The following is a 13,597-nucleotide window of genomic DNA, read 5'->3' as shown; positions in this document are numbered from 1 at the left end:
CCTTTAAACACCAACCACCTCATTTAGGACTCACTACAGAAAACAGTAACATTACAGTGGTGGAGGGAGAGTGAGGCCATGTATACCATACTTTATGCGCAATATAAAGGTAATTAAGCACAATTCTGATTAGGTGGGTTTTTTCCTGACACACTGATTCTAGAATTTAAGCCTGCTATTCTCTAAAATGACTCTGTCCAACTTCTTCAAGAGGTAGTTCCCTTTACAGCCTTCACCCCAAGAAAAATAATCCGTCCTATTTCTCTTTCACTCTCGTGACCCCTGTCTTAAAGATCAGCAATAACTTGACAAAATTAGAGGGCCCTTCTTAGATTTATTGTCTTACTTCTCTATAGCACTTGACAAGGCTGACTCCATATCCCAACACCCTCCTCTTAAATTCTCTTTTCTTGGGTTCTCAGGAAGTACACAATGCTGAGTATTTTTCTACCTTTCTAGACTGTTCTTGCTTGCTTCTTTCTGATTTCTTTACAGAGGGAGTTTCCTTCTAATTTTGTCCTCACATTTTACACACACACACACACACACACACACACACACACACACACACACCCCTCCTCCCCTTGAAAATCTCCTTCATTACTTACAATGCAGATTACCTCCAGAGTTCTCCTGCCATGACCCCCAGATCCATATTTGCAAGTACTTCATAGAATCTCCACCTCAATGTCACATTTGTTCTGAAAATTTAACTGTCCAAATCTTATAAAAACCAGCTCTTCCTCATGACTTTCTCCCCAGTAACCTTGAGTTCTCAAACATGAAGTCTTCAGTTACCTTTTTAACAGTAACTTTCTGGCTCCCATTATCTAATCAGTTTCTAAGAACTATAAATTCTACTTTTACAAAGTATCCTGTATTCCCACCTCCCAGTTCCCAACACCCTAATTCAGAGGCTCTGATGCTTTTTGCTGGGAGCAAACCAGGGCATTTGAACCTCACGAGGGACACAAAGATCTTCCTGGGAATAAATCAGACGGATGACTTTAAGGGATATTCCAGACCCCAACTTCTACGAGTACTTGTTGCAAAACTATGCCTAGTGGTTTAGATCCTAAGGCTTTCCCTTTTACAATCTCCCACACTCCCACTGGACAAGGAAAGAGGTATCTCTCAACTCCAAGGCCACTGTGTTACACTGCCCCAAGGCTGGAAAAAACCTCCACTGTCAAACAAAGGGACCCACTGAGATAATGCTGAAAGTGTTAAGAGATCAACTCTCTAAAGACTGTAACAAATACTTTTACAAGTCAGGTATTTTTCAATCCTTTGCTTTCAAAAAACTTGAAAGGCTGGTAGATCATTAAAAATATAATTTAAAAAATTTTACCATATGAGTTGGACGAAATTCAAGGAAATCAGCGACACTGTTAAAATCCTTTCCATCAACTTATTTATGTCAACAAAACTTCTCAGTGCACATAGGTCTTAAAATAAAAAATAGAAATCAATGCTAAATATTGTCTCATTCTAGCAACAAATTACATTCATTCATGAATACGTAACTTTTCAAAAGCTCCATCCATTTCATTTGCCCATTCAATAAAATTTTGTTTACCAAGTATTTACCATAATGTGTGATTTATTTTGGCTGACCACATGAGTATTAATGATAATAATGGAATAATAATAGCTGAAACAAAAAAAAATTTAGTTTTCTGGCCGCAGGAGATTAAAATTTTCCATTTCTCTTTGTATACATATTTTTGATGCAAGAAATGTGATTATCAGTGAAACTTTCAAGTGTAAAAAAATAGATCGGTAAAATTTTGTGTAAGATGGAAAGAGATCAAGAAAAAAAACCCAAAATTCCCAATTTAAGTTTATTCTTGAAAGTGGATGGATAGTGGGTATCAAAGTGCTGTGCTACGTACATTCCATTTTTAAAAGTTTTATAATCATTACATGTACATATTCATAACTGTTTTATTTCAAAAAATACTCACTTAAAAATGTATGAGATGGAGTTTTTGAAATTATTTTAGGAGGTATACCGTAATTAAGTTTGAAGACCACTGCCCTCAATCGTGGACTTCGCATCCCTCACCCGAACCCGGCTTCCACAGCACAGCCACTTCCACCTTCCTCGTGCTCTACTCTACTCCATTCCCTGCACTCCCTGCCCTTCCCTTCCCCCCCAACCCCCCCAACTCGCCAGCAGGCAGCGCGGCCAGGATAAACCTACAGCTCTGGGGGCTCCAGAATCTGGCCAGCCTATTTTCCTCTCCGGCACACAGCCCACGCAGGGGGCCGTTTCCGGTCGCAGGCCCCGCAGCTCTCTCGCCTCGTGTGCTTATGTTTGCCCCATTTCTGCCATTCATCCTCATCTGAGTTTAAATTCACCTACTCACGAACACCATCCCGAAAGCACTTCCCAGTCTTTCTAATTAACATCTCTTCTTCCTTTGAATTCCCCACTCTTGGGTGTCCTTGCTTTTATTCTGCCAGCAAGAGTAGTGTTGGAGGGGTTCTTTCTTCTTTGCCTTTTCCTCTGCCTGCCCCTGGCCCCAAATGTAGATAGATTCCCTGAAGGCAGAGACTGTCTTGTTAATCTTTTTATTCTCTAAAAAGCAGTCTAAGGCTTCTCCTGAATAATGTACATTCATTAATATTTGTTAGTGAAAGATAGCCCACTGGGATACTTGACGGGACTAGGGCACTTCATCCCAGGCGAAGGTTGTGACAAGTTCATTAGCATATTAATGCCTCTGAGAAGTACCATGCCAGAGAACTGGTTAATTTGTGTGACTGGACTTTCACCAAACTTCATCATAACATCCTTCTGTTCACCATACAGCCTCTAATAATAGCCTTTAGAACAGAAAAAAACAGGGGCGCCTGGGTGACAGTTAAGTATCCTACTTCTTGATCTCAGCTCAGGTCATGCTCCCTCTGGCTCATGAGATTGAGCTCTGCACTGTCAGCGCTTGGGATTCTCTCTCCCTCTCTCTTTCAAAAATAAATAAAAATAAAACTTTAAGGAAAAAAAAAGAGAGGAAAGCAGATAGTGTGTCCTCCCTTCTCCCCTTCAATTTTTCCACTGATACTGCTTAGACCACAAAACTTACCAAATTTTGTTTTTCAATTCTTTACATCTTAGAAAATGAAAACGAGACACTCCCTAGAGACTTAATCATCTTTATAAGACTTGCCTTAAGGCGTGGGCTTTAAAATTGATATTTTAATAAATAACCAAATAAATAGGGAGTCTGCTGTAAAGCAGACTGCCAGCCAGTAAATGTAAATTGATCCAAGTAAGAATCCTGGCCACATTCTTAACACTAACGGGTAAAAGTCTGTTTGGGAATAGCATATTTCCTCAGTGTCAAAGTATTCCTCTTACTAATTACAAAAGAACAGAATCTTTAAGTGAGAAATTTTGCAGACATCACCTTAATTGGAGTGGTTAAAGAATTACCACCACCAATAACAGACAGCTGACATCAGGTGCCTCTTGAGATAAAGCACTGAGAAAAAAAAAATCACAGTATTTCTTACATAGTATTCCTATCTTCCCCACAACCCCCCCACCCAAAAAGCATAGCCTACATCAAATCATGAGGAAACAGATAAAACCAAATTGACTCTTCAAAAACCCAGTATCATGAAAAATAAAGGCCTTTAAAGAGACACGACAAGGAAATGCAATGCTGGAGCCTGGACTGGCAAGACAGTTGCTATAAAGAACATTATTAAACAAGAGGTGAAATCGGAAAATGGACTACTTATTACATATTTGTATTGTACTGATGTTACATTTTCTGAATTTGATGGCTGATTATGAGAGAACGGCCTTGCTCTTCAGAGATCCAATAAAGGTCCTGATTTCTACAATTTATTTTCAAAAGGTGCAAAGAAGATTAAGAACAATGTACACATTACATTGTGTGTGTGTGTATATATATATATACACATGTATATACACACACGTATACATATGTATAAACACACACACACACACACACACACAAACGTATAGAGAAAAATAGAGCAAGCTGGCAAAATGTTAACAATGGGTGAATGCAGGTGAAGGGTTTGAGGAATTAACTGTAACAGCTGTGTAACTTATGCATAGGTCTGACATTTTTCAAAGTAACACATTTAATTTGAAAATAAATTTCATTATTTGACTGCAAGTAAGGTTTTATGGTCATATTTAGTTTGGCCAGAAGAACCAAGGCTCACCTCAGCAAGTGTATGCTAAAGGTCTGCTGTGTGATGGCACTCTGCTATAGGTAAAGAATAAAAATGTTAGAGACTCTGGACTTACCAGGACAATGCAGGGGCAGCAAAATGGCCAGTAGGTTAAACCAGCCTACAGTCTGTTTTTGTAAATAAAGTTTATTGGCACACAGCTATTGCCCATTCATTTACATACTGTCTATGGTTGCTTTCACCTTATAAGAGCAGATCTGAGTAACTGCAAGAGACCATGTGGCCCACAAAATTTAAAATATTTACAGTCTGGTCCTTTACTGAAACTTTCCAACCCCTTGTAATGTAACACACATGCACATAAGTCATTGCTTGGAGGAAAAAAATGAATTAAGACAAATTTGAAGGACCATATAACTTAGTCCTCGTAAATACAGCCTCAAGCAACAGGTATGCCGTTTCAAATTTGTACTTTGTGACGACATAATGTTTATCAGGTATCTTTCCTTTAAATACAAAAAGCTTACTAAATCTTTAGCAACGATCTTTATTAACAAGTCATTTTACACTGAACTTAAGAATAATTTCCTGAAGTTCATTCTATGACATTCCAAAAAGCATTTTCCTAAAGTACACATACAAATAAAACAGCAGTGTGTTTATCGACTGTCAAATTAGTTACAAAGATCATGCTTCCTAAACAGTATTTGTCAGAGAAGCAATGTGGCCTGTCGAAGCCCTTCCAAGTGCGGATCTCCCATACATTATAGATGCGCTGTTTGTTCCCTTCAGTGAGTAAACATTTTCCTTACGGTCTTATTAACCCAATTAACTTTGGTTAGTAATCCTTTTTTCCATAGGTAATCCAAATATAAAACTTGAGCTAATCTAGGTCCAAATTACCACCAGTCTCTAATAGAGTCTTGAATTTGTCTGAAGTCTTGAAGTTATTTCTACCAAAAACTAACTTGATTTAAAATTTAAATGTAAATAGGGGCGCCTGGGTGTCTCAGTCAGTTAGGCATCTGACTTCAGCTCAGGTCATGATGGCCCGGCTCGTGAGTTGGAGCCCCGCATCGGGCTCTGTGCTGACAGCTTGGAGCCCGGAGCCTGCTTCGGATTCTGTGTCTCCCTTTCTCTCTGCCCCACCCCTGCTTGCTCTCTCTCAAAACTGAATACACATTAAAAAAAAATTTTTTTAATGTACATGTAAATATGACCTATCAAATCTGACTTGGACTATAAATTCAAAGCACTATAGTAAATTTAAATATAAATTCAGATTTTAAAATGGCCTCTTCAGGTGATTAGCTAGAGACAAGATGAGACACATTAGATCTCATTAGATAAGAATGAGACACATTCTTACCAACTTTTACTCCAATGACTGACTCTCCCATACATGGGTGCTTAAAACACACACACAAAAATGTATATTTTGTAAATTATACCATGTTCATGGCAGACAGGAGCAACTTAGGACAAAAATTATTTTACCTACCAGACACCTGGAGCATATTACTACCTTCACATCCTCCAGAACCTTTAGGAGATTAAATGACCTACATAAGTGATAAATTAAGGAAAGTCAAATTGGAAGGCAGGAAGAACACAGTAGTAAAATAAAGTAAGAAAGATTGTGTCACACAGGTTTATTAACCTAACACTTTCAAGTTAGGTGACTGAGCAAATTATTTAACCATCAGATAAGCCTCACTGGATACCACTTTTGTAACTTTGTGGTTACTACATACCTCACAGGGGAATACTATAAGCAAGGTTATAGCACAGTGACCAACATCAGTATGAAAATGGTAAGTTAAAAAAAATAAACAAGATCCAGAAATTTCTCCCACCTCCTGTTTGCAGTTAAAGAGCTATGTTAGACGATGTCTAGGAAAAGAATATCCAAACCTACCAGATCTGAACTGTATTCTAACCTCTGCCACCTTTATCTAGGAGACCCCAGGCCTAAACTTTCTATTGCTTAAGGGACAAATAATTACTCTGCCTTCTAGCTCTTGATTTCAGTAGTTCTGGGAACACTGGCTCACTAGAGGTACAGCACAGCTCAAATTTTAAAAGTTTATATGACCCTCTAAATGATAGAGCAAACCAAAATAGAAAATTCAACTTTTGTTCACCAGTATTCTTTTGCTACCGTAAAGAGTGACCCAAAAGGGTGAAATGTGCTTAGCAGGATAAAAATAAACAAGATGTTGCTTCTGTTAATTTGGTGATCAGTATGAAAGTGAATTGAGTAGTCATTCAAACGTGCTTTATTGCAGTAGAACCAGCAAGGCAAATGTCTAAAAAATTTAATCATTTAAACTTTCATTATTTATTACACCTTACCATAACCTTAGAGTCCTTCTGTTCATAGATTAAAACATCAAACTTCAAGTATATGCCTTGTGAAATATTTATAGTTAAAATAAAATGACACCCGGGATATCTTTAAAACACTCTGGCTGCCTCCTCTCTGCCTCCCCCCAACAAAAGCCCAGATGTTAAAAGGGGATAAAGGAAGGTTCAAGCTAAATGGTGGGTATATGATGGCTCATCGGCCATAGGTTTGAAATTTCTCATTAAAAAAAATGGCATTCACTTAAAATAAAAATCAATGTAACTCATATTAAAAAAACTAAAAAAGAATATCATAGATGCAGAAAAAGAATGTGACAAAATCCAGCATCCATTCTTAATTTCAAAAAAAGTTCCCTGAGTTTACTCAGGGAAGTTTCTCAACCTGATAAAGGGCATTTGTGAAAAACTAAACGGAACATCGAAATTCAAAACTTCTCCTCAAAATATACTGTTGAGACTGATAAGACAAGACACCGACCAGAATATTTGCAAATCACATACTCGAGAAAGGACTTGTGCGTAGAATATATAATTATTAAGAAAATAATCCAATAAAGGAATGGGCAAAAAATTTGAACAGATACTTCATCAAAGATATCTGATGGTAAATGAGCACATGAAAATAAAAGCATTGTCATTAAGCAAATGCAAATTCAAACTACAAAAAAAAAAAAAAAAAAACCTTTGTATACACGTAATAGGATCGCTAAAATGAAGACTGGGGGCACCTGCATGGCTCAGTGGGTTGAGCGTCCAACTCCTGATTTTGGCTCAGGTCATGATCTCATAGTGGTGGGATCAAGCCCTGCGCAGGGGCTCCATGCTGAGTACGGAGCCTGCCTGGGATTCTCTCTCCCTCTCTCTCTGCCCCTCCCTCACTGACACGTGCTTGCTCTCTCTCAAAATAAATAGACATTAAAAATAAATAAATAAACCCAAACGAAGACTGCCCGCACCAAATGCCGGCAAGGGTGTGGAACACCTGGAACTCTTCCACACTGCTGGTGGGAGTGCAAAATGGTTACCACCACTTTGGAAAAAGTTCCTGAAAAAGGCAGCCAGCCATTCCACTTGCAGGTATATACCCAAGAGAAAGAATGTATATGTCCACACAGAGACTCGTCACAGCTTTATTTGTAACAGCCAAAAACTGGAATCAATCCAAAAGTCCATCAACCTTTTACAGATCGAGAACAGCTGAGAAAAGTGAAGGCACTTACTCAAGAGGATAACTGAATGCAAAGCAAGGGCCAGAATCTGAACACAGCAGACCTAACATTTACAAAACCAAGAGCTCTCTCCTGGGCAGAGAAGCACATACCGAGATGTATTCCAGGATTACAGCATGATAAATGCTCAACCACCACCGAAGCTGACATCAATTAGGCCAGAGACCAAGCCTGCCGTGGAGTCTGGGGGTGGGGGGTAAGGAGCTAAGAAAGCTTGACTGAACAGTTAGGAGGATCAGAGGATGGATCTGGAGAAGGGGGACCTTAGGTGACCTGCCAGATGAAAGATGTGCGTAGAAGCACCCTCTTCAGAACTTACAGGGGATACAGGCCCTACAACCTCCGCAGCCCAGATTCCACAGGTGTGCCACCTCCTATTCCTTCCAAAACATCCAGTCAGATTCATGTTCAGATACGAAGTAAACGGAAAATACCACTTTAATTCCAGTCGAGGGACTGCCCACCCTACCATGTAGCTGCTGGCAAAAATTCTTTGCCCTCAAGAGAGAAAAATCCCAAATTCCAAAATAGAAGGCAAACGGAGGAGTGAAGAGTTTAAAATATAAATTCTTTGTTTTGATGAGGAGGAACTGAGGCAAAAGGGCCAGAAATAATAAATCAGTGATCAAACAAATGTGGTAGACTAATGAACTTTACCTAGCTAGGGCTATTTGTGTTTCATAGGCAGAAAGAGCAAACATTTTTTTTTTTTTTTTATTGCAGCTGCAAGCCCAGGCAGCTGACATGCATATTTACAAAAGGTTTTCCTCCTTTTTCCTTCTTAAAGAAAAAAAAATTCTATACAGAATTCTTACCCAACACATCATTAACTGATTCTATACACGAGCGTATCACTAAAACCATTTTTAAGCATGCTTTTCTAGGATATTAATTATATTACCTCCAAATAAAGATTTCTCCTGTCCAGTCTTGTTGGTAACAATCAAAATATGTTACCAAGTCTCATGACTCACTCTTCCAAATCCCCATTTAACAACACTTCTAAATATCATGACTTTCAAGGGCACCTTCCTAGAGTTTGTTTAACTGATTCCCTGGCCACTACTAGATACAGCCCCAGTTTTTTGCTCCTTAATCCCTTAGGTGGCAAGGACTTTAAGAATCTTATCAAAACTAGTTTTTTTTTTTGTTTTTTTTTTTAACTTTTACTTATTATTGAGAGACAGAGAAAGACAGAACATGAGCAGGGGAGGGGCAGAGAGAGGAGGAAACACAGAATCCCAGGCAGGCTCCAGACTCCGAGCTGTTAGCACAGAGCCCAATGCAGGGCTGGAACTCAAGATCCACGAGATCATGACCTGAGCTGACGTCGGACACTTAACCGACTGAGCCCCCCAGGTGCCCCCAAAAACTAGTTTTCAAAAAGTAGTCGGAGGGCCCAGAGACTCTTTGAAAGAAGTACAGCCCAGGCAGTTATACCCAATTGGTTCTGGATCCATCCTTAATTCACTCTAACCCAACAGTGCCCTCAAATCTGAAAAATACATGTAGTGTGAAAGATTTCCAAAACTTCCTCAAACATGAACAACAGCTCCAAAAGCTCTTCAACACCATGCTAGTTACAGCTGAAAAAAAAATGAACATAAAGACTAAACAAGCTAGATTACACCCAAGCTTCACTTGAATGATCTCTCTTGGTTAAATTAAACCATATGCAGATGCTAGATTAATTAACCTTCAAGGGTATCTGAAGCAAAGTTCAAACAAACTGCCTATACGACAGGCTTGGGCTGCTCAATGTTGTAAATGGGCAAATTAAGAAAAGACTACTTCATATACAATATTTAGAAGCAGGAGGCCTACCTTAAAATTCTGGCCAGTAGTTAAGGAGTTTCATTTCTTCAGAAATAATTTAGCCTCTTTGTGCATCAGGTGACTTACTAATATCAGAATACCACAGCCTACACCTCCCAGGAGTGCTGTGAAGAATAATCTGTGCAATAAAGCTAACTCATCCAATCTGACTTAAGTCCTATCTCACCTATTTTAGAAACCTAGTAAGTTACATTTGGAAATGTAAACCAAAACTATATCTTTAGAAAAGTGACAAAAGAAACTTAAAATCTCTCTCTCTGAAAGTCTATGTGTGATTTTTGCATTGCCTGCCATTATTCAAGGAACAGAAAGGGTTTTCCCAGCCTGAAGTCACTCTGCTGAGATACCTATTCAAACGTTGAGTCACTGGCTTGCTTTCACTTTGAAATTCAAAGTATGTTTCATGACGCAGTATGGAAAGAATTACTTTTAACCTAAAACAAACTTAATTTTAATAGCACGGAATGATTTTCTTACCTTCATGACCTTCTGCTATGTACATACAATGCACCATCTTTCACATATTAGGATTTTGTTTCTTTTTCTCTAAGGACATCAGCCAAGTCAGTCTTTGACCAACCCTTTTCTCATTCTACCCACTTTTCTATGAGCTCTGTACAGACTTTGGGGCTTAAAACAAATCAGAAGACCTGACTGTTATCAAGGCTTGGCAATGCCCACCTTTCAAGATCTAGACCTTAGCCAGGTTCCCTCCAAGTCTCCAAAGCTGCAGATCACCTGTACAGTAGTATTTGCTCTCTTCTTAGTCTAGGTTCTGCATTCAGGAAAGGCAACCAAGATTCTAGAGTTTGGCCAGAAAATAATTTCTTCCCCATCACAAAAACAGACCTAGACCTAAGCTTGGCTGAAGCGGCAGGATCTGGTTCATAACTCCAGAGGCAGGCCTCCAGACCAGTGTTACTTAAGACAGAAAAATCAGGCTCCTAGGATCTGTTCTAGTCGTAAGGGCAGCCCCAAGCTCCACTCTCTCTAACATCTCTGGTCCTCCACCTTCTCCAGGATGTGACAAGCTTTCTCAGCTTCTCCATACTTCTCTTACCTTTGACCTAAGCATCACAGCCAGATTTCCCCTCATTCTTTCCCCCTTCATAATAGACAGCAAGTGGTCCTTCAAACTGGCCACATGTTCAAAGACTGTTCCTAAATATTCTGGATAGAGGTATCAACTGTAAAGACCTTAGCAACTGAAAAAAAAAATTATTCTAAAAAAATCTTTAATCAATTTATAAATATGCAAGTAAACTATTTATGCCTTCAGTAAACTATGTCTAATATTTTATCCAAAATTAAAACGCACTGGGAACGAAAAGAACCTTTAAAAAGTTAATTGCAAGCATTAGCAGCATCTATAAATATATTTATTCTGTACTGCAATGTTCAGCATCAGTATTTCCTTCTCTGCTTTCTTTTAAGCTTCCCTACTCTTCACTCGGAACCACCACCACATACTAGTCACTATCTACCAGGTACTGTTCTAAGTGCTTTTTCTGCATTAATATACGTAAGGTTCTAAACAACTCTTAAGTAGGCAATACTTACTATGCCTATTTACAAATGACAAAACTTAAGCATACAGAGGTTAAGTGAGTTGTAGGAGTCTGTCCAAAGTGGCAATCCCCAAACTGGAACACAACAGTCCGGCTCTAGAGTGTTGTCTATTAACCACCGTGTTATATACTGCCTTTGAAATCTTCATTATCATTTATATTAAAATTGCTTGTAAACCACTAGAGGGCATAGATTGTGACCATCCTTTGCAGAGCCACATCCTCAGTACCCTGAAGAAGTCCTGAGAGGCTCATGAATAAATCATTGTTGAGTTCTTCACAGGTGTGCTTTCCCCTCTAGGCTAAGCTCCTTTATGGTCAACGAGGAAACTGACACCATGGCTCATCCTTAAAGAGTGCATGACACCTAAGTGAAAATAAAGGAATGTGCAGAAGTTGTTGCGCCACACATTCCTACCAAACACCTGCTGAGAGACAGATCTTCTCCTTAAAGTCTTGAACCTAATTAGGTGAATGAGAAGCCCCTGTTTGAGATAACAATCAGAGCCACCTCTCCAATCCTAACTTTGCAAGCAATCGATAGGTGCCTTAAATAACCTTATAAACTTACTAGCAGGCAGGTAGGTGGCCTAATGTAAAACATTAAGTGAAATGTAAAAGCTGTCCTTCACTACATTAGTACTGCTCCCTTTAAGAGCACTTCTTACTTAAAAAACAAAAACCCAGAGTAGCAGAAGTTTGCATTTGAGTGATTTGCGTTAAAAATAATTACGCTTTTTAGAGAACCCTTGTGAATAAATTCCTCTTACTTCACTCAAAGCACCTAGGAATTTAAAAATTAAGTTTAATTTGGCCAAGGGAAACCACATTAGACGATGCTATGGATTAACTAAACAGTGTTTTAAAAGAACAATTGCAGACTGCAACCATCTCTGAGTTACTTACCTAGGTATTAGCCACAGTAAATCTCAGCATCAGGCAGGCTTTCCCCTAAATACACCACAAATTCTACCGGGGTTATCATTTCAACCCAGAACAATTTCCAAATTATCTTCTGATGCTTAGAAAAGCACACACGAAATAAACAAATTCCTTTCTAAATATCAGTTCCTTCCTGACACTATTCTGGAAACAGTGTCAAAGTTTTTCTTTTTTTCTTTTTTTTTTTCTTTTTGCTTTTTTAAACAAAAGACTCGACTCTTCTGAAACTCCCCTTCCTCAAAGAAAAGCTGAAATTGTAATATTTAGGGAGGGCTGGGTGATTCGCGAACATTTGCATTAAAGAAATACGTTCTGTTAACCTCGTATCTCCAGCTAAGGCCACACCTTCGAGCCTTCCCGTAATCCACAAATCACAGGGGGGTGTCGAGGCAATCTAAAAACTGTTAGGAGTTGAAGGGAAATTACAGGTATGTAGTCTCCACACCGGCAGAGCCGGGGCAACCAAACCGGGGCGGCAGAACGCGGACCAGGCTCCCATACGGCTGGCCGCTCAGTGATACTTGAGAGCAACTCTAAGTAAACACACCTTCCTTCTCGGAGCCTCTTCCTTCCTGCGGGGAGGCTGGGGTGGGGGTCCGCGGAGGGCCCCCACCGGGAACAAGCACACCCCAAATGCCCATCTCAAATCTGGGCCCCGCCACTTTCTCCTCCCGGAACAGACGCCGAGCGGCCCCCCGAGCCCACGGGCGCCCGGGTTGGGGTAGGGGGGGGAGATGATGCGAGGGTGGGCGGCGGGACAGAGCCCAAGCTCGGGCGTTAGACAGGGCATCCCTCGCCGCCCGCGGACCCTGCGCGCCGTTCCCTCCTCGAACGGCAATGCTCCCTCAAGCTCGCGGCCCCGGCCGGCCCAGGGCCACGCCTCACCGAGCCCCGTCCCCGCCGGCCGGGCCCAGGCCGCCGCCGCCGCCGCCCGCCCTTCCTTCCCGGCCGCTCCCCGCCTGCCGCTGCCGCCGCCGCCGCGACAGCGAGGCGGGAGCACTCACATCCGTCCGCGTCCTCCTGCAGGTCCTCCTGGAGCAGCGAGAGGTCTGAGCCGAAAGGAGAGAAGAAAGGCCCGGTCAGCGCCCCCGGGACCCGGCGCGCCGCCCCGCCGCCCGCCCTCCCGACCCCGCGGCGCCTCCCCGCGCCGGGACCCCGCGCCGGCCGTGACTACGGGCGGCGGTGGCGGCGGGCGGGCGCGGGGAGGAGGAGGCGCCGCCGCCGCCGCCCGGAGGACAGGGGGCCACGTACCCGCCATCTTGTGGTCGCCCCCTCCTCCTCGGTCTCCCGGGGATCCGGGGCTACATGGAGCGGCGCGAGCCGGGGAGCCGGGGAGCGCGCGCGGGAGTGGCGGCGAGGAGGAGGGACGGGCCGGCGGGGGCGCGCGCGCGCGCGGGGCGGGCCGAGGGCCCGGGCCTGGGCCGCGGGCCGAGCGGCTCCCGGACGCCGGGAGCGGGCGGGCGCCGCGGGCCCCGGGCC

The 13,597-nt window shown here is 41.8% G+C and overlaps 1 protein-coding gene across 4 annotated transcripts in view; it reads right to left on the bottom strand.

Moving 5' to 3' along the window:
* The window catches only part of PPP4R1 (protein phosphatase 4 regulatory subunit 1), a 63,065-nt gene extending 49,584 nt beyond the window's left edge, over nt 1-13,481 (bottom strand). For 2 of the 4 annotated variants that reach the window (XM_042911205.1, XM_042911207.1), the window contains exons 1-2: nt 13,370-13,481; nt 13,123-13,167 (exon numbers count right to left, since the gene is read on the bottom strand). In XM_042911205.1, coding sequence (XP_042767139.1) covers nt 13,123-13,167; nt 13,370-13,376 — 52 coding nt within the window. In that variant the 5' untranslated portion in view covers nt 13,377-13,481. Of the gene's footprint in view, nt 1-608; nt 1,326-13,122; nt 13,168-13,369 lie in introns of those variants that run through there. The other 2 variants (XM_042911204.1, XM_042911206.1) reach the window with 1 other exon arrangement.
* Nucleotides 13,482-13,597: the final 116 nt, after the last annotated feature.

The sequence above is a fragment of the Panthera leo genome, chromosome D3 (genome assembly GCF_018350215.1).
Source record: "Panthera leo isolate Ple1 chromosome D3, P.leo_Ple1_pat1.1, whole genome shotgun sequence".
Classification (NCBI taxonomy): Eukaryota; Metazoa; Chordata; class Mammalia; order Carnivora; family Felidae; genus Panthera; species Panthera leo.
This window is presented reverse-complemented; position numbering and strand designations above follow the sequence as displayed.